Consider the following 22114-nt stretch of genomic DNA (forward strand, 5'->3'; position numbering starts at 1 on the left):
TTGTAAGGTTAAAAAAAATTCACTACTAACGTGCCAAATACTGACCCTGGTACATGCCATCATTTAAACCTGTATAAAATAATAATTCGATATACAGGTGTGTATATATATATGAATGGCGTTGATGATTGCATTGAAAGTAAAATAGTAGAGGGTGCACGACCAATCCACCAATATTAGGGCAAAATTATCCGCATCTTGCCCCAATAGAAAGGCCATATCTTTCCCCGGACTAAACAATTAATAAACGGCTTAATGCCTTTCACAACTCAGGAGGCTATTCTATGCCTTTGCTCCTTTTCTCCATCCCAACATTCAGACAACATAAATAAGCTAACTATTCATATATAACTCATCCAATCCAATACACTCAAATGACCATGTAAGTTCATTCATGATAACATTGAAAATTAATCATACCAGGCCATTACTCATATCATGCTGCTTATATCATCAAAATTCTGAGCGCCAGATGGTCATTGCAGTTATCAGTGTGGCTATTAACAAGATCTTTGCAGTGCAAGAAAGATGTCATGCCAATGCCACAAGTGCAACATGGAGTCAGGAGCAACAAATAGCAGCCAGCTCACCTGGTGATATCTTCTCCTCACTCCTCAGCCTTGCATTTAGACAGTTCGTGTTCCACCAGCTTTATACCTGTTGAACAAGAAGTTAAAATCGAGGAGACAATCCTCCTTTGCATCTCTTTAAATTGTGATGCCAGCTTCACATCCCAACTGCTACTTTCCCTGCATGGATGGGACAGAAAATCATCAATATATATACTTTTCATGTATTGAAAATTAGATTCAGCTGCCATGAATTTATAAATGCTTGATTTAGAGCTTGGGATTTCTTTACCTATCAACAGAATCCACGTCACTTAAATTTTCCATCATGGCATTGAATGTGGACTGTAGATCTTCAAGAACTTCTTTATCAACTTCCATGTTTGCTTTTATCTTGAGAGAGGGCCCCAAAAAAGTATAAATAACTCAAATATGTCAATATTTTGTGATTAATAATTGAAAAAGAAAAGCATTATGTTGAAGATAACCACATGAGATGCTAAAACTTTACAATAAATATATAATGGCATATGTGGAATACAGAAATAAGGGAAGGAGATTACAAGGGTCTTAGTGAATGGCATCTGACTCCGAGCACTTCGTAGACAGTCTAATAGTGGAGATGGTAAACCATAATAAAAGATATTTTGATTCTCTGAAAGCCAGGTTCCCCGGACCATGTGAGTGGTCCAGTTGGACAAAGGGCATTCCACCATGGTGTCAACTTGGTCAACCTCAAAATCTGCACCAAAATAAGGCTCAATAGATTATTCGAGGAATACACTATTGCTTGCAAATGATGAGCCCTCAGGGTGTAAGTTTGCACGGGCCCGAGAGTCAAAAAAAGAGAGTCTACATATCCATTAGAAATCATATACATGTACTATATAAGAATCTGTATATACAATACAAACTGAGTTAAATATAGCCTCAAATATGCTTAACATATGTAGGGGATGCAAGAAATTACCCAATGGAATCACATCATAAGGGTTGTCTCCTTGTGGTAAGAAACCATAAAAGGTAATTAGGTGTGAACCAGAGAAATTTCCATAACTAAGACAGCATTGTTCCCCAACACTGCAAGGTCTTGAAAGACGGAACTTCAAAGAATTTGTTGTAGAATCAATTTTGCCATAGTGAACTATATGCGGGTGTAACTGTAAAGAACCATACCCTCTACCAGATTATCAACTAGAATAAAAACTTATAAAAGGATGCAAATCAGATAAGAGTGAATCTTAATATATACACGTAAGACAGAAAATTTTGAAAGCCTAAATATTTTGGGTTAAAAATTGATTGTGCCTATTTAAAATGGTCGCAAAGACAAGTTTAAGAAAAACATATAATAGCAAACTAAATAATTAAGGAAAAACTAAAATTGTCCGTACTAGTACATACAGCTGAACAACTGGTATAGTTGTTGAAGTAACAAAAACACTAGGGAAAATTTGATAAACAGCCAAACACCACAAAGGTAAGCATAGTTCAAGATACATATGCACTTCGTATGTTAAGAATTGATAAACTCCTTCCAAATAGGTTCTTCCTAATTCGTGAAGTTCAACAGTACACAAGACCATCTCTTATAGCTTCAAGTTGTACCTTAATCATCTAGCATCAAATGAAATAACAAATCGTGGATAGTGAATAACAAGAAATTGAGTGACTTACAGAATGATTGAGGAAGCCTGCAACAGGGATCAAGCAAGTCTTCAGATTTCCATCAGCAAACATAATTTTCATGCTGTTAGAATACCAGAGCTCGCAAGCCCATAAAAACTGCTCCCATGTATAGAGCTCAGGTGGAAATATATCAGGATGACCCTTGGATAACGCAGGAAATAACTCATCATATTGAACACGCAAATGCTGCAAATTTGGGAAAGACCAAAAAGGAAGAAAGGTCATACGTTATATTTAGAAAAATGTTAACATTTCTCAACATAAAGCATTTATCATAGATAATAGTTACAGTTTCCTGAATTACCCTAATTAATATTACAAGATTAATGAAGTTAGGTGAACATAATATATTTCTTAAATCAACCAGGTCTACAGGTACTTAGAAGGCACTTAGACAATAGTTATGTATTCAAAGTTTAAAACCACTTGGCTATAGATGCACAAATCCAATCAAGGCAAAATAACAAGTGATGGAAATAACACCTTTGTATGCCTAATAGTGTAACTAATGAAAATACCATGTGATAGAAATAACGCCACATGTTTATGCCTCATAAATCAACTAAGGAAAATAAGCTTATCATGCAGAAGACACAAATAAGGCAAGAAGAAACTGAAGCTCTGACACTATTAATCATCCAGCCTAAAACTAGTTAGAGCGATCCAATTTTAATATGATGCCACAAAATGTTGAGTAAAATAATAGCTTAAAGTCATCAAAAACCAAAATGCACACCTCCTCTAACATCTAGATCCTTTCCACAAGTTCCTCATCCTATTCCCATCAGAAAAGAAAGCCATAACTCTAAGGTAGACTCAGTATACATATTGGACAGTTCAATAAAGGATAACCTCTTTTGCTTGCATTATCTCTTCAAATAGCAAAGTTCCATCCAAAGCCATGATTGCTTCAACTCCAAAGCTCAATCCTGTACGACAAAGAAGTGGTGGAAATTTGAGGTCAGGAAATTAGAAATTCGTCTTCCACATTAAAACAGGTAAAAAGATAATATATAGGACTATACATATTGCACATAAAATTGATATTAGTCTCACTATTACTATCTTTGAGTAAGGTTAAAACATTTATTAATTTATACAATCAAGTCACAGGAAAAGGGAAAAGATGGTGTCTTCTATATTTGAATCTATTAGATCTTCAATTTCAAAATCAACATCATTATCAATAATTAGGATATATTGATTTACAGAATATGGGTTTGCTAATGAACATTTAATGAAAATGAGAGTTAGCACAATGTCTTGAATGTCTTGTGTTGCATTGTCTTATTTTATAAAATTTTCCAAATCAATAAAATGAAACCAGGGCTATTCCTCCACCCTGACTGTCTGATATAAGAAATGCTTCTTCCTCATCCTTATTGCAAATTATCATTAATAGCATATCCTAGAGAGCACAGAAAGTTTGGTATCAAAGGCAGGAAAACTTCATTATCACATACAGATAAAACAGCTAATACTACTCATTTCTTGTGCAAGTATTTTAGATTCCTTCTAGCTAATTACTGCATACATGATTCAGAACAAACTTTAGCTCCAGATTATTCAGTTAGTTCTGACTAGGAGAAATTAATAAATAAAATAAGAAAACAAAAGAAAGAAGGGAAGGCAAAGAGAAACAGCATCTACACTATCCATGGTTCAGTGATATAATTTCATATTATCCCACAAGAATCCATGATATTGTAGTATAATATGTAAAAGATGCAATTTTCGACATTATCTCTTGGCTAATGATGCTGGTAATGCAGTCTATGGCAATGAAATGGAGCAAATTCTTGTTGAAAGGGTTTACCCTGGGTTCTGAAGCATCCACTACACTATCTGGAATTACTAAATGTTTTCAGGGCAGCAGATGAAATATGTAAACACTACCAATTAGTTTGTCTGCTTAGTACAAAGCACTTCAAAAACCTACTCATACTCCTCAAAGAAGAGATTGCTAACATGTTTCAGAGTGCCATACAAGGCACAAAAAGCTTGTTTGGTCCTTGGTCAAATTCAGCATTAGCCAGGTTTAAGTGTATCATTATAACAAGGCTAAAAATTTGGTAGAGTTGGTGTGCTCCTCCTTTTGAGGGAAAGTGCATATTATTCTTTCTGAGGGTCGCTATAGTCAAAGTGGTTTCCCACCCAGGTGGGGGGACCTGAAGTCAATGGCTGATTCAGGTTAACAAAAGAATTCATAAGCCTGCATCTATCAGAACAGTATCGACCTCCTATCCTGTAGGTAAAGGTGATATATACAACTTCCATCACCATCTGCCATCTTATATCGCTTCTCAGAACAATTATTGTACAAGAGTTGGTTGGTGAGACCTGGAACATTTTTTATGACCCCACCAAGACGATGCTCTTTCTTTCAGGGTCCATTGAAAAGGTTCTTGCCTTCACAATTGAATAGAGAAATAAGAACAGATGACAAATATTACAGAGACAGTGACTCTACTACATTAGACCATGTTTGGAAAGATTAGTCATCAGCATCAATAAATTTCCTCACGAAGTAAAATTCAAGAACAAAATAATACAAAACGATACATTTTTAAATTCAAAATAGCATTCAGCTCATTCACTTTATTGTTATGAGAGAGAATCTGGTAACTATTTGAAAGAAATAAAACCAATTTGCTACAATCTAGATATCATCAACGATGTTCATCACAGCTAAGGTCAAACCTGTGTTAAAATTTTCAGGTAGTGTATCAAAGTACATCTTGAATTGCGAATTACAGTTGTGCCTCTCCTTCATGCTCCATAACAATGACATAGTCTCAGATGACATTCCATCAATCTTCTCTAATACTTGATACTGCAATAAAGCAAAATCCTCAGCCAGTATTAAAATATCTACGCTTTATTTATGCCATTTCTATGAAGTCATTGCCGCCCCACAGTAGCTTACACTGTGTATAAGTGAACATAAACCTGATGGTTTATTGACAAAACAATAAGACATTGTAATATCTTTTGCGTATGAGATGGAGAGTTTACTTGCCTCCTACATTAAAAGTCAGAATATGGGGACAATAAAATTTTTGGGTGATGGTTATATTGTTTGTCCTCTTTTCTCAATTTAACTGCATGAGTCTGTCAACAGATTACTGAAAAAACTGGAATCATAACATGGTGTCAATTTGGAATAAACATATTATATCCAGAAATCTATCAAGTTCAATACGCCTCTCTTTTCAACTAAGGTGCTTTTTGAAAGATATTAAATCAAACTTGGGGAAAACTAATAATAAGCTAGTGATACATATTCATTGAAATGATGAAATATACCATGTCAGATTTATATACGAGATCCTCAGAGATTATAATAGATGCAGGAATCTCCATAGCAATGTCCCCAACTTCCATATCTTCCATCGCAATTGCTCCTCTACCAGCTCCTTCAACATCTGTATGAAAGCCAATGCAAGAAAAGGACAATAGTTAAAGCATGGACTTTCTTTTCTTTTCTTTCAAAACCAGTTTTGAAAATTCCATTTTGTGGTATTGAAGCTTCTTTTGAATGTTAAAGAACTATTATGTGGTCCAAATAGTATTAAGATAGATAAAAGGAAAACGGAAAAACAAAACATAATAAGGCCGGGATACTAATTAACAAGAAATCACTAAAAAGCAATTCTAGTCTTGAACTTACAAGCTATCTGCAATCTTGTTTTTGCACCACTGTTTTGAGCCCACTGTACTAAACACTTCTCTTTATCACACTGGTAGTTTATATCAATTTTATTCTCCACTTTAACCTCAGTTCCTAACTCATGAATCCTATTAATAAGTGCATCTTGCAGATCTTGCAGAGCATGTGTTTGCATGCGTACATGATGGGATAAAGCGCTTTTGATAAGTGAAAGGATGAAATTTTGAGCCTCCATCTCATTCCTGGGGCTGTAAAATCCCAGTCCGCCGGTTTGACCAAAATAAAGTTCTACCTGCATCCCAGAAGCCCATTGCATATCATCATTTATTCAAAGTTCAATATTATTGAAGGAACTTTGTGAATCTGTCTCTTGGCACCTCATTGCGCATTGTGGCCTCGTTAGTTACAATGTTGCCCAGGCATGTGCCTAGGCTCACCTAGGCATTGCGCCTTAGTATCAGAGAACAAAAAAGCCTCAAACCCCTTCAGGCCAGGCTCACTTTTCTATAAGGTGATGCGACTTTCTTTGGCATCGAAGGATCCCTAGGACAACCTGTTTAGTGCCATTTTGACGCAGGAGCTTTTTTTATTTATGCTATTTTATTATTTGTTTTATGTATTAATTATTAAATATAAAAATAAGAGACTAGGGTTACTAGTTATTATTAAGGTTTAAACATAGGACTATGAATAAATCTTTATTTGCAAGAAAGCCTATTATAAATAATCAGTAAAAAATTCACAGACCTAATTACCATCATCGTTGTCATCATCATCATTATTATTACCATTATTATTTCCCTCAAGTAACAGAAACGAGAGGCTTTCTATAACCCTACATTTTCTAGAGTTCCAACATATTTCTAACTCGTTCTACAGACATAATTCTTTCAATTATTGTTGTTCAGTCCCTAAACCACACCAATTTTGGTTTAATGGTGCAGGAACCCTTTTTTAATAAAGTAATTTTTTTTTTATAATTAGATGTAAAGATAGAGGGCTAGGATTATTAGTCATCTTAGTGTTTAGATCTAGGGCCATGATTAAAACTTTATTTGCAAGAAAGCCTATTATAATAAGTTGTAACAAAAATTAGACGCTTTCTGTAACCTACATTTTCTAGAATTCCAATTTATTTCTAACTCGTTTTCAATCCTAATTCTTTTGATTACTGCTTTTTTCTCCCTAAACCAAACCAAATTTTGGCATCAAAGTCTAACTAGATCCTAGGGTTTATATTAGGGTTTGCTTTTAAGCGATTGTAGGATGCATTAAAGCTCGAGGAACAAGAAATCAAGATCAAGAAAAGAATTGGCTATGATACAATGTGCAATGGAAGAATAGCTGCATACAATTTATGCTTGGCAGCAACAAGAAAAGTGGGAACCCAGATGGAGATTCTAAAAGGTTCCCACAACAACTTCGACGTATAGGAGTGTAATCTCACCAATATATCTGATTTTAATAAGGAAGAAAACCCCATTCATGATGCTAGACCCGCAAACCCTATGGTATGAGGTGGATTGGAGGAGCAGTTGGTGTATGCCCTTGAATTGAATGAGGGTGGAATCGCATGGCAAAATGCATGCAGAAGAGCACAATTATGATATGTTGGAACCTAGCTATGAAGAATATCATAAAGAAAGTGAAGAAATTGATGTGTATTCAATTCAAGGAGAGTCTCTAGTTGTTCAGAGGAGGAGAAGAGGTTGATTGGAGCTGAGTAGGAAATCTCTTGGATACCTCAAGAAACATAACTTTAGGTGATGATTTGGAGTACATAAAACCAATTCAATTTCCACAATAAAATCACCAAGAGAAAACTCAATGTTCAACTCAAGAATAAACTGGAAAGTTTGGAGGCAAGTAACAATGTGAAGGTGATGCAATCTTTTGAAGAAAAATTACTTGCATCTGACCTGAAAAGCTAAGTTTATGAAAGTCATTTCAGAAATCAAGTTCTAATGGTTTCTAGAGAAACAAGATGTGCTAGAATCTCCTAAAAAAAGGGGAGGGGGAGGGGGAGAGCGTTGGTGGAATAATTGGTTATCAGATTGAGTTAAAGCACTCTGCTCAAACACGATTGTTTTGCACTACTGGCATATTACTTTGACAGTTGGCTCAAGACTTAGATTTTAATGGTGTGAGTCATTTACTAGTGAATGAAATTCATGAAAGAGGTATGAATGAGGATATTCTATTAACCATTTGGCACAATTCTTTCCTAGCTGTCTGAACAACAATTATTTATCTAAAACTCTTAGCCTAGCTCATTTATGCTCCAATATATCATTTATGAGGTCACTAGATTGTGAGCCAAAACATGAACTTGTTGGCAAAGTTAAACTATGCACACACTATTCAACTAATCGAAATGAGAATAATCTCAAGTGTTGTTCTATTGCAGAAACTAACATACGATGTTTTATTGGAAGTTGTAATGATAGTTCAATGCTTTCACCAAAGAAATTTATTGCCAAATGGCCTTTGGAAGTGCTTTATGAATGAATTTGCATCATATTATGGAGCTGCAATGCAATATACCAAGTTAAGTTATCTTTCTTATCTCATGAATGCGAATTCATTGTTTAGTGTGTTCGGCAATGTTTTTCAAGGGTTATTACTTTAGAAGTCTTATCAATTGGATCAGCAAAAAACTATAATGCAGCCTGGCAAGTGACAATAGTTGAGTTTCAAGTCCCTTCACCACTTCTACCAACTCGAGGATTATTCTGTGAGGTACCATAAGCTACCTGCTAATGGAACATGGGCAATGGATGATGTTTCCTGGGATAATCTATGCTTTAGTCCAATTCCCAAGTATAGAAGGAGATTGCCAGGTCATTTGATACAAGAATTATCAAATGGATGCTCAAAGGTTACATGTGTTAAGCAAGTAGAAGCGGAGTAATAGAGTTGTCCACAACATATGCAGACAATTAGTTAACTTTGGTCTAGATTTTGAGGTAAAAAAAGCTAGGAGGCTACATTAAAGCGAGAGTGCAAATGTCTTGCATGTTTAATGACCAAAAAAATTTGGCAGGAGAACAATTCATTAATCAACTTCTTGAAAATGGATATGGTACAAATGTTGCTCTTTGGCTTACTTGTCTGTAAAACCCACCTAATAGACTAAAAAACATGAAAATGATTCCTAGTAGCTAGAAAAGAACTTTTCAAGGTAGAATCAAAATACTAGAATGAGAGTGTGGCAAACTATGTCAACGCTCTACATTGAAAGAAAATTCAACTCAGAAATGTATTGAACATGAAAGCTGGTTTTGGCAGATTTGCAACAGCGCTAATTGACAATCAACTTGATGCTTGGGCTCTAAATGTTGTCCTCGGTGGGACGAATTCATGCCATTTATGATCATTTATTAATAAGGATCAAGCATGCCAAGTGTGAATTAATTGGCATCACTAGTTAACCAGACACCAACTCAATTGAAAAAATGTCAACAAAGTTAAATTTAAGTAATAGTATAGATAATGAAAATAGGCTATAAAAGTAATTCAATAATTTTTAACTATTCTTTTTTGAATAAAAAAGAACTCATTAATGACTAACTTACAGAATAAACTACTACTTTGCACAACTTTAACAACTACTCACAACATTCAAACTTTTTAATCTTCCATAATTATTCCCTTTTTGCCTCTCCATACATATGGCATTGAGGTAAGTTACTTTTTACATTTTTATTGTATGCATGGTAGCACATAACTATTAATATATTTATCTTTTATCTATTAAAATTAAAGTCAAGTAAAAAATTATCATAAACTTTTAAGAAAAGACTGATATTAATACTTCAAAATTAATTCATTACGTACATAAATGCGTGTGCCTAATTACTAGATATTATTATCTCTCAAGTAATAGAAACTAGAGGTTTTCTATAACCCTACGTCTTCTAGAGTTCTAGCTTCTTTCTAACTCAGTTTACGATTCTAAATATTTTGATTACTGTTGTTTTCTCCCTAAACCACACCACATTATTTTCCTTGATTAGACTACATAATCAAGATACATAAGTAAAAGCTAAAAGGGAAGAATGATCCCTGAGGAAGAGAAAGTTCATCAAATTATTTGACCCTCATCTCACAAAAGGAGATTACAAGTTGAAGCAAGAAAGAATTTAAAAAAAAAATTTCCCTTCACATTCACAGTAAATACCAATGGATAGAAATAGGAAATTAGCAACTTACCTCATCTAAATGTATGATTCTAGCTATCTGTAGCATTTGATTCAAAGTAGTACTTAGTGAATCACGATCCAAAGAGCTCTTATTATGTACAATTTCCTTGACATCAAATCCCATATCATTGAGTAATATCTATCAAACATGGGAAAGAACAGTTTGTTAACATAGAACATTTTCATCATCAACTAATTTAGAAACTTTATTACATGTCAGTCTAGTTTATATTTCTCTACTTAACGTATCTGATAAACATAAATCAGATACACCATACACGCTTAAAATGGAGGCTGCTGCATACTGCCAAAGTTCACATTTTATTCATCTTTACTACTCTAGAGAGTAACGATTACTACTAGTAACACTTGAAAGGAAATCCCTAAATCAAATTATTTTGGTAAAGAAAATGAAAGAGACTAAAACAAGTTTACTGTTTTCTCTAACCTTTTTCTTGTCAAAGAAAGGGTCAACATCAGAAAGTTTAAGAAGTATTGAATAGCCTTCTCTCATTTCAGCTGTATTATCAAATAAGGAATGCTGCAGCCTTCGTCACCCGGACTCGGCAATTTGGGGCGCAGTACCAGCGGACAGGGCGGTGAGAGAAGAGAAGAAAAAGAAAGAAAAAAACTGATTTGCAGAGACGAGAGAGGAGATGGACAATGGTTGGAGGAAGATAATGAGAGAAAACTTTTCAAAAAAATGAACAAAAACTTTAGGGTTTAAAAGATGTTGTACCCTTACGTATCAATTAAAATATATTTAAATTATTTTCTAATTATATAAAAATTTTAATATAGTAAATAAATCTAATTAATAATAAATATACATTAAATATGTCAAATAACATAAATTTATATAACAAATATATTTATTAAAGTTTTATATTAAAACTAAAAATTACTTTAACTTAAATGATAAAAAAAATTTATATTCATGTCATTGGTTCAAATTTCGTTATGGATAGTTTTTTATTAATTTATAAAATAATTCTTTAGTAATTCCCTAATTGAGTTAGAATCCAGTTGATGAGTAATACCAACTTAATAAATCCAGTTGATGAATAATACCAACTTAATAAAGAACTTTATAAATAGTATAGTTATATATGCAACCAATAAAAGTAATAAATTGTGCATGTTAAAATAAAAAATATATAAAATACATTAAGATAAAGTTTTAATTGAGTGATAAATTTAAAATTTTACTAATATAATTGGTGTGGTTTTAAATCTAATCACATGCAAATTTTTATTGATTTTTTAGAAAACAAAAAGACTAAAATACTCTCGAATAATATAATTTATTTTAATTATAAAAAGATACTTTTGTAATTTCCCTAACTAAATTAATTTTCAATTGACTCCTAACACTGAGTCAAAAACTTTATTTTAAAAGTAAATGGCTTATTATTAAAACTATAAAAAAAAAAGTAAAACAGTCAACACTAAATTAAATGAGAATTGCACAAAACTCAAGCTAACAGGCTTACCTCTTACACTTAGTCTTAAACAGTCATTTCAATTGTAAAGTTATCCACACATTGCTTGAAACATAAAATATAAAAAGGACAAGAAGGAGAAATAAAAGATGTACAATTCAAGTAGGGATAAGGCCATTCTAACCAGACTATGAGTCGTCTTATTAATAGTTTGACGTGTCTAATGGAAGGACAAACATTGAAAATATACTTTCAAATGTAAACAATTGCACAAAATTAAACAATATTCACATATTCCCAAAATTTGATCATTCGGTGAAGTAATAGCATCCTTACTATTTGACTCAACATGAACATTGTCCCACCTTTTTGACTAATCCAAGAGAGAACCTCTCGGATGAGCGGTGTTTTGGCCATAAGTGGATCATATAGTACCGAGAAGAAAACAGTCAAGCTGACTACAAAACGCCCCTCGGCATCGTGAAGGACCGTACCAAAAGTAGTCACAATGTCTGCTGCCATACATGTTGTGTCGATATTGCATTTCAAACAGTTAGGCTCTAGTTTAGTTTAACAAATTGTACCTCCGCCAGCATGCAATAATCCCAGCTGGACTAGTTCAAATATGCCCTAGAAGTGTCTTACTGAAGTAGAAAATCATTAGCAAAATGCACAACAATGCTCCCCAAACAGTTTTATTTTGCCATATAAACAAATTTCAAAATTTCCATATACTCCATAGGATTGTAAACCATCTGCTTTGTTCATGATCAGAAGTCACACCTACCATAGTGTCAACAACCAATTCAACAGTAAAAAAACATAGCTAAACCCTGCAAGATTCCATACATCAACGACATAGCTGCACATTAAAAACACAAGGTTCATATCTTCCAAAAACTAGCAGCGAGCAAGGGGTCAACACTACAACCTTTCTTAATTAAACAAAGTTGACATGGTACAAAAACTTTTAAACAACACTTGACAAAATGTTTAACCATGGGAGGCCACTTCGAGTTCCAAATACGACCCCAATGGCCATTATACTCTAGATTACGAATGTGGAAAAAAAAGAAGCAAAAGTGTAAGAACGCACCCTAATTTTACTATATCACTGCAGCAAAATTGACTTTTAGCGGCGTTTTTTCAGGTCTGTAGGGGCGCTTAAAAGCGCCGCTAAAACTATTAGTGGCGTTTTTACAAGTGCCGCAAAAAATACCACTATAGATAACGCCGTTAAATTTTGCAGCGTTTATTTAAAAAAACGCCGCTAAAGGTCATTAAATTTTAAAAAAAAATTATAAAATATTATAAAGGTCATGATAAATATAAAAAATCTAAAATTCATTATCAAAATATTGAGAAGAATAATATCTACGATATAAATATAAAAATTTTCTATTAAAATTTTAACTTTAAAACTAAATACAAAAATTAATGAATTCAAATTTAAAATTTAAAATATTAAATTGATAACACAATTAAAATATAAAAGTTAGAACTCAAGTTATCTTAAATATTAAAATAAAAATAAAAATTTAGAATCAAAACTAAAATAAATAATAAAAATTAGATTAAATATAAAGATATCAATAAAATAAGATATTATAATGAAGTTACTTAAATGAAATAAGGCCTTAAATCATAACCATGTAAAATATAAGATTTGAATATCCATTCCCATGTAAAATATAAGATATTCCAAATGCAAAAGCACTTCAACGTGCAAGTATAGGACACATGAGGATACGGATATGAAATTAATGGCTCTACTATGGAGTTAATGATCACAAAATCAGAAATGTTACTGGTTTGGAATTTCGAGGAACTCCATTACAGCCAAGTACATATCCAATCTCTTAAAACAGTGGCATAAGGGAAAAAATTAACATATAAAACTTATGCCAAGATGAACAAGGGTTGTTGAGTATTTCAATTTAAAATCTGTGGAAGACCAAAAGCAGCAGCTGATAAAAGCAAATCACATTTTAACGAGACAAAGATGAAGCATAAGCAGTACCTCTCTGTCCTTGATTTCTTCCTTGAGAATAAGCTGCACTTGTATTTTGAAACAGGTAGCAATGAAATAAGTTCTTGGGTGAGACCCCGACTTTGTGTTCCAACACTCTCCCCTAACTCAAGTAATTCCTAAAGAGATAAATGTAATCATGAATGATTAATAAAAAAAATAAAGAAACAATTCACAAATGCTAATTTATTGTGTTTTAACCTATTAAAATTAAGCAATGATTTCAGCTAAGTCTAAGGATGAGTATGTACTGGTTTGGATTGGTTTCAAGGAATAATCACATCAAACCAAAATATTTTGGTTTCCGAAATTTTGAATTCAAATCAATCTAAATTATAACAAAAATCAAACAAGCAAATCAAAATATTTAAATGAGATTGTAAGGAACCTATAATGAATGAAGAGGATGACCATGGAACAGGACCAGTATATAAAATAAAGCAGATATAAATAATGTTTATATACAACAAAAATTAGACTTGAACCAAAAAGTCGTAAATTAAAGAAAGTTTATATACTCAATTACTCATGAACAAGCATGAATCAATGGTGAAGCTTGGAGAGTACTGGTTTGAAAAAATGTCAAAAGAGTTTGAGTGTCAGCATATAGGAAAAAATGTCAATTGTTGTTAATCTATTCATGAATCCACTGATCTTTATTTACAAATAAAAGATTAGTAAGCTTGCAACATATATTAAACTCATAACCATACAACGATAAGAAAAGAAAAATTTTGACTTCCTAGTTTCTCAAAATAACTTCTCTTATATATTTCAATCTTTTAAATATCTTTGTGATTGTTTTCAATGTTCCTGCTTAATCATTTGAGTTACAACTTACCAACAGCCTTTACAAAGCCAATTTTTTTGTTAAGAAGCTTTTTTTCAAATATATATAAATATATTCTTGCCTTCATATGAATATCTTAAAAGTTCTGTTTTTTTTCTCAAAATTCAGATGTTCTTTTTGATGTCTCTGTTTAGTGCTAGATAAATCAACTTATCTTAACCGCTTATGAAAAACTTTTCTTTTTACAAAACTTAAAACTAGATAGTTTTGCTTATTGAGATTTCATAATGAAGAATAAATTGATAACAGATTTGAAATTTATGAATAGCTAAACCTAATGCATTTCATGAGATTTTTATTTTTTAATTGATATATTGTTTGCATATATCTTTTATATATACAATTTTGAAGAAATACCAGAAACAAAAATAGAAAAATATATAATTTTAGTTGGCCCTTTCAAATAAAATATCGATATCCAATGCTATTAAGTGCACAAGTTAAATCAAGATATTAGGACAGGCAAACTAAAAGATATAAATTACATTATGCAAGTAGATTATTAAAGAGTAAGACAAACCTATTGAAAACCATGGTACGTAGCTGTTGAAAATGCTGCAAAAAAAGAAAGAAAATGAAGAAATTTATATTACAGGAGACCCAAAGTAGCAAAAAATTACAGAAAATAAAAAAAAAGGGTAAAAGAGAAGCTTAACATACCTGAAATAGAAGAAGAAAACTGTGAAAAATCAGTTTTAGTGCTTATTGGCTACCTGTTGAGTTTGAGACAGGAAAGATTTTTAGAAGACCAAACTTTATACAAAAAAGAAACTGTAAAAATTATATAAAAAGCTAATAAAATTTTAGCTAAAATAAAAAACTTCAAGAAAATATCCTAACAGAATTCCACTAAATATTATTTACAGAATGTCAAAGTTGGCAAAAGTTTTACCAAATTAAGATATTGTGGCTGCTTGCTTCACTATAAATTCCAGCTGCAGACCCCGATATTGCATGTACTACCACCTTATATCAATTGCTTTCTTTGTAATCTTTGCTCATTAACGCATCTATGGCTCTTTCTATTCAATCCCTTTTGATCCTTTTCACAACTTTGCTTCTTAAAGGAACAGACATTTCCTATAAACATAAAAACAGAAGTTGATAAATGAAAATCATACATATAGATTAAGCAAGAATCTCCAAGAAAGAAATCAAACTGCAGGGTCAACTAACTGTAGAAATCAGAGTATTTGATACTAAATAGAACATAAATCAGAGTTTTTATATACAACCTATGACACTACTTTAGGAAACTCTAAGTTAGGAAAGATACTAAATAGGAGATATGATCCCTTAAAATAAGGGATTTTAATAAAGAAAATATCTACAAAATATTCCTAAAATATTTATAGAATATTCCTACACTCCCCCTCAAGCTGGAGAATATACATTGTATAATCCCAGCTTGAATAGGAATTTATTGAACACAGGTTTTGGCAAAGCCTTGGTAAGAATGTCTGCAATCTGTCCTTCTGAAGGAATGTAAGAAAGAGTGGCTGTCTTTTTGTTGACTTGATTAGCAATAAAATGCCTATCAATTTCAACATGCTTTGTTCGGTCATGTTGAACTGGGTTCTTGGCAATCTGAATAGCAGATTGATTATCACACAAAACTTCAAAGTGATCCTCCTGATTTGTGCCAAGTTCTTTTAGTAATTTAAGTAGCCAAATTCCTTCGCATATCCCCAAAGCTAGTGCTCTAAATTCAGCTTCAGCACTACTTCTTGAAACAACAGATTGTTTCTTACTTCTCCAAGTTGTAAGGTTACCCCAAACAAAAGTGCAGTACCCACTAGTGGATCTTCTTTCAGTGAGATCTCCAGCCCAACTAGAGTCTGTAAAAATCTTAACAGTTCTGTCTTGTGTCTTCTTAAACATTAAGCCGTGTCCTGGAGTTTTCTTCAAGTACTTGAGAATTCTATTTGCTGCTGCCATATGCTCTTCAGTAGGATTAGTCATGTGTTGACTTATCACATTTACGGGAAAAGCTATATCTGGCCTTGTCAAGGATAAGTAGATTAGTTTCCCAACTAACCTTTGAAATTTCTCTCTGTCTACTAAGGACTCATCTTCTTTATTGAATCTCAAGTTTGCCTCCATTGGTGTATCAGCCGGCTTACAGCCAAGAAAACCAGTTTCTTTGAGTAAATCAAGTACATACTTTCTCTGGTTGATCACAAGTCCTTCTTTTGATCTTGCCACCTCCATTCCTAGGAAATACCTTAGCTTTCCCAAGTCCTTGGTTTCGAATTCCCTGTTTAACAACTTCTTCAAATTGCTAATCTCTTCCTCATCATCTCCAGTAAGAATGATGTCATCCACATACACAATTAGGATAGCTTTCTTATTTGTAGAAGTTACCTTGATGAAAAGCGTATGATCGGCAAGGGACTGCTTGTAGCCATTTTGAAGAATGACTTTAGTGAACCTCTCAAACCAAGCTCTGGGTGATTGTTTTAACCCGTATAGAGACTTGTTGAGCTTGCAAACCTTGTTGCTACCTTCAATAGACTTTGAGCCAGGTGGCAATTGCATATAGACTTCTTCCTCAAGCTTGCCATTAAGAAATGCGTTTTTTACATCAAGTTGGTGTAATTTCCAATCGCAATTTACAGCCAAACTTAGGAGTACTCGAATAGTGTTAAGCTTTGCCACAGGTGCAAAAGTTTCTGTGAAGTCTATCCCATATGTTTGCGTGAAACCTCTGGCCACTAGTCTAGCTTTGTATCGTTGGATACTGCCATTGGAGTTATACTTTACAGCAAAGATCCATTTACAGCCGACAGCCTTTTTCCTTGAGGAAGGTCTGTAATGGTCCAAGTAGCATTTTTCTCTAGTGCACAAATTTCCTCTTCAACAGCCCTTCTCCATTTGGATCCTTTAGAGCTTCAGCTATGCTTGTGGGAACCTGTTCTTTATCCAAAGTTGCTGCAAATGCTTGAAAAGACGGCATCAATGAATTATAACCAGTAAATTTTTCAATAGGATGCTTGGTGCACTGTCTAACCCCTTTTCTAATAGCAATAGGAAAGTCATCTAGAGTAGTGGACTTACTAATTTCTTCTTCCATTTCGGCAGCTGGACCCAAATCCAATTCTCGGCAAGAATCAGATTGCAAAACAGTCTCAGGGATATGTCTTCTTTTTCTTGTGTAGACACGAAGCTGTTTGGGTGATGGTGTTTTTGAAGACTGTCAATTGGAGTAGGTGTATTTTCAGAAAGAGTGTTTAAAGTGGGTGTAGGTGAATTAGTCATAGGTACTACAGGAGAATTAATGGGAGCATTCACAGGTGACAGATCTGCAGGTAATGGCGAACAAGATGGCAATTCTGAAGGTTGAGAATGAAAATTAGAAGGAGATACCTGTTGTGGCTGAAAATCACTCCATGTTTCCCCTGAATTTCAGCCTGAGTGAAATAGGAATCCTGCTCATAAAATGTTATATCCATAGTGGTGAAAAATCGTTTAGAAGGAGGATGATAGCATTTATAACCCTTCTTAAGTGAAGAATACCCAACCAATACACATTTTAAAGACTTAGGATCTAACTTGGACTTATTAGGAGCAATATTTTGGATAAAAACAGTGCAGCCAAAAATTTTAAGTGGCAGAATGGAGGAGATAGGCTTAAAATGAGGAAAGTGCTGCAAAAATATAGATTGAGGCGTTTGAAATTTTAAAACCTTACTAGGCATCCGGTTGATTAAATATGTGGCAGTTAATAAGGCTTCCCCCACAAATATTTAGGAACATTAGTGGTAAATAGAAGAGAACGAGTAACTTCAAGAAGGTGCCTATTTTTTCTTTCGGCAACGCCGTTTTGCTGTGGGGTTCCAACACAAGAACTAATCTGAACTATGCCCTTTTCCTTAAAAAAATCACCTAAAGACCTAGCAAAAAATTCACTGCCATTATCAGATTTAAAGAGCTGGATTTTAGACCCAAATTGAGTGAGAACCATGTTATAAAATTGCACAAAAACACTAGCAGTTTCAGATTTATCTTTCAGCAAATAAGTCCAAGTTATCCTACTGTGATCATCAATAAAAGTGATAAACCACTTACAATTATCAGCATTCTTCACCCGAGAAGGGCCCCAAATATCACTATGGATCAAAGCAAAAGGGTAAGAAGGCTTGTATGTAGAAGGAAAATAAGATGATTTAGTATGTTTGGCAAGAGAGCAAACTTTGCAAGAAAAAGAATTAGGCCTTTATTAATGAATAGAGCAGGAAACAATTTTGCAATGTATTGGAAACTAGGATGGCCTAAACGAAAGTGCCATAACATAACAGTATCAACTTTTCCTAAAGCGGTAAATGACTTGGAGATCTCGATTTTAGGAGAGGTAGGGAGGATGTAGAGACCATTATGCAAGCTGGCCTTACCAATCATCTTCTTCGAGTTCAGTGCCTGCAAAGTACAATCACGATCATTAAAAATTACAGAGCAGTGCAAGTCTGTGGACAATTTACTAATAGAGATGAGATTGCACGCCAGATTTGGTACAAAGAGAACATTTTTAAGTGCAATCTGTTCATTAAGAATAACAGTGCCATGTCCCTCTATTTTGCACAAGGTACCATCAGCCGTTTTGACAGCTTTACCAAAGGTATGGAAAAAATTGTGAAACAATGCCTTGTTACCAGTCATATGATCCGTAGCACCAGAATCGAGGATCCAATTAGGAGTCAACTGGGAGGAGAAAAATGCAGTAGAAGAAAGGTTACCTTCTGGATCTTTTATGACCAGATTACCTTCAGAAGACCCTTCAAGAAAATTGTTGCCATTCAATCGATGGCAGGTGATAGTCAGACCAGACGAATCTGATGGAGCATCGGAACCAGAAAAATTTTCTGGATTTGAAGTAATCTCCAAAGTAGGAGAAGGAGTTTCGGACATGGTCTAGGTTGAAAAAGAAATCGTAACCTAAGCTGATACCATGTAGAAATCAGAGTATTTGATACTAAATAGAACATAAATCCTAAAATATTTATAGAATATTCCTACACTAACATATGTTTTGCATGCGGCAGGATAGCAGAAAGCAACAGCAAAAAAGCAGTGTATAAATAGGCTAATAAGAATAAATTCCGGAGCACACATTCAAAATCCCCTAGGTGCATATGCCCCCAGAGGCAGTGAACAAGCACACTTGCATCAAGAATTCTAAAAGCTTAATAAACCAGTCTTTCTTCAGACATTGGAAAAAAGGCAGACAAATACAAGCTGCAACAATGGTATAACCTTGAATGCGAATATTGTGCACACCCTTTTTTCACACAATATAGAAATGTTCATCATTCTTTGATAATCCCAAAGTGTATAACATAAGCATATTAAACTGTTTTCACTCAGTAGATTATGACTCAAAAGATGGCTTATCCGACCCAATGCATCCTGAAATTTATACAACCAGTTCCGTCAACGGTCTAGGCTATAGCTCATTCAAGCAGAAAGATGTATTTCCCATTCTAGTCTTTTCTGTCATTCTTGACGCAAAAATGTTTTAGTTCTCAGTCCTCAGTGCATCTTCTCATACTAATGAGCATATCAAAGAAGCTTTCTCAAGGAAAAGGGCACTGCTTAGAGCTACAAAAGAAAAGAAAAAATTTCTAACAGAAGCAAGACCTTAATCCAAAAGCTCTGCCCAGTGTTTGCAAAACAGTAGCCTCTAGTTCCATAATAATTTAACACAAGTTACTGAAATTGTAACTTCTTATTCCTTTTTGCATATGGTTTAGACAAACAAAAGAGTATTTCTGGTTGGCTCAAGTAAAGGACATTTAGGGCAGATCTATATTACCTTCCGCAAAGGCTACATGTCAGTCTCAATCAACTTTACATAAGGAAACAATTGGCCAGAACTGCAATTCAGTATCCATTACACTCCACATGAAATTTGAACAGTGCTTCGCAGTAAGAAAATCATAATTTTGAAGATGCCAAATATATATTAGATGGCCCCCCAAATGCACATTTAGAATGCAAGTGGGTATCCGCTACTTATACATGAAACTCAATCATTTGCAAGTTCCAAAATTGAAGTCATTATTTCCTGCCCGCTAATAAGTCAAAGTACAACAGTTGCATAGTTCTGTACTTATGTCTAAACAAAAAGGCTGATAACCAATCTCTCAAACTCTTGACGAGTAGTATTAAAAATATAGTCACTGAAGTCTCACTGGAAAGCTCAGCCTTTGAGACCTTAATTGAATTTTTCCATGATCCCATGACGTGTAAAGACTTAAGAGATGATCACATTCCAGAATAATAATTACAATGTGCAGACTACAAATCCAAGCATTGCCAGTAGCCATTGCCTTGAGTTGGAATGATAGGTCGACCCTAATTACTACAGAAAGGTACTACACTTCAATTGTTCTTTCGAGAGCCATTAAACCAATTTGAGGATCAAAGTTGTGAAACATGCAGCAACTATTTCACTCATTCACGAGCAGCATACTACCCAAACTCTGATGAACAGGGAACAGATGGTAAGGGATAGAGGGAATGCACATACCTTTTCTTGTGCATAGCACCAACATAAATACTTGGCTAACATCTTTAAATTGAATTCAGTTGGCGCATGCAGTTTTGGTTCCTTTGGAGCAACAATAAATGGTGGAGATGTATCGGCAGTATCCGACCTCTACCGCAATGGTGTTGGTTGTGGTGCTTGCTACCAAGTATTAAAGAAAGACTTATCCCTGCCCATACCATTAAATTTTTTAGGTTTATACTTGAATAATACCAAAAATGCTCTTTACGTGATGCAACTGACACCTTCAAATTACATTAAATAAATTATTATCAAGCAAGGTGAGGTGCACCAACAGCAACTATTGCTCAGACAACTCTGTCTACTGCAAAAGATACTTCAACCGCTCATCAGCATCGTAAAATTACATCATCAGCATCATCCGCGTTTTCTTCAGGGACGGCGTCATCATCTTTGTCGGAGGCGTCGGCGAAACGAGCAACAGCTTCAATCTCCTCCTCATCGTCTTCTTCGCCGTTGACATGAGCGTTCATTCGCTCTTCTTCAATGAACTCAAAGCATTGTACAGTTCTTCATCGGAGGACGCTGGCTTCAACAATTTTGCCATCTCTTCTTCAAGTTTATCAAAACGTTTTTTTTCCTCTTTTATTTTCTTTCAATGATAAATGAAAATGAAAATGAAAATGAAAAAAAAAAAGAGAATCAAAGGGACTTCGACAAAAATCAAAGGTATTTTGATTTGGGGATTTTGGGAAACCGATTTGAGCATATTGAATTGGGGGAAATTTTAGGGGATTTGGAGATTCAAGGTTTCGGGAGTCAGACGTTGGGGTAATCTGAATAGGGGAAAGTAAAGGGAATTTGGGGCTCCGAAAGCTGTTTTCAATCTATTAAGAGATGTTTGTGGCATAAAAAACGATGTTAAATCATATCTTTTGCGGCGTTTTGAAAAACGCCATTAAGTATGCACCTCAATAATTTATTTTTTCCTTATTATTATTATTATTATTATTATTTATTAAAATGGTTAAATTTTAATTTAGTCTCTCTAATATATTTAAATTTTTAATATCATTTAGTTTATATATTTTTATAATATTATTAATTAATCTAAATAGTTAATAATATTATAAAAACAATATAAATTAATACTATTTA

The 22114-nt window shown here is 33.8% G+C and overlaps 2 protein-coding genes across 6 annotated transcripts; both read right to left on the reverse strand.

Moving 5' to 3' along the window:
- Positions 1–54: 54 nt before the first annotated feature.
- On the reverse strand, positions 55–21853 carry LOC107907473 (uncharacterized). 5 transcript variants are annotated; one of them, XM_041076054.1, is made up of 16 exons: positions 21292–21853; positions 20978–21164; positions 15344–15531; positions 15112–15164; positions 14972–15006; positions 10579–13720; positions 10141–10269; positions 5929–6220; positions 5565–5683; positions 4959–5091; positions 3111–3187; positions 2247–2444; positions 1540–1729; positions 1133–1311; positions 862–962; positions 55–749 (listed from the first exon to the last, which is right to left on the reverse strand). In XM_041076054.1, the coding sequence occupies exons 6-16, from the start codon at positions 10642–10644 to the stop codon at positions 608–610; spliced, it is 1626 nt and encodes a 541-aa protein (XP_040931988.1). In that variant the 5' UTR covers positions 10645–13720; positions 14972–15006; positions 15112–15164; positions 15344–15531; positions 20978–21164; positions 21292–21853; the 3' UTR covers positions 55–607. The 5 variants fall into 5 exon arrangements, with proteins under 5 accessions (XP_040931988.1, XP_040931989.1, XP_040931990.1 ...); XM_041076055.1 differs by having other exon boundaries at positions 21252–21853; XM_041076056.1 differs by lacking the exon at positions 20978–21164.
- LOC121205115 (uncharacterized mitochondrial protein AtMg00810-like) lies at positions 15544–17802 on the reverse strand. Its single transcript, XM_041076058.1, has one exon. The coding sequence runs from the start codon at positions 16987–16989 to the stop codon at positions 15826–15828; it is 1164 nt and encodes a 387-aa protein (XP_040931992.1). The 5' UTR covers positions 16990–17802; the 3' UTR covers positions 15544–15825.
- Positions 21854–22114: the final 261 nt, after the last annotated feature.

This window comes from Gossypium hirsutum, chromosome A08 (genome assembly GCF_007990345.1).
Source record: "Gossypium hirsutum isolate 1008001.06 chromosome A08, Gossypium_hirsutum_v2.1, whole genome shotgun sequence".
Classification (NCBI taxonomy): domain Eukaryota; kingdom Viridiplantae; phylum Streptophyta; class Magnoliopsida; order Malvales; family Malvaceae; genus Gossypium; species Gossypium hirsutum.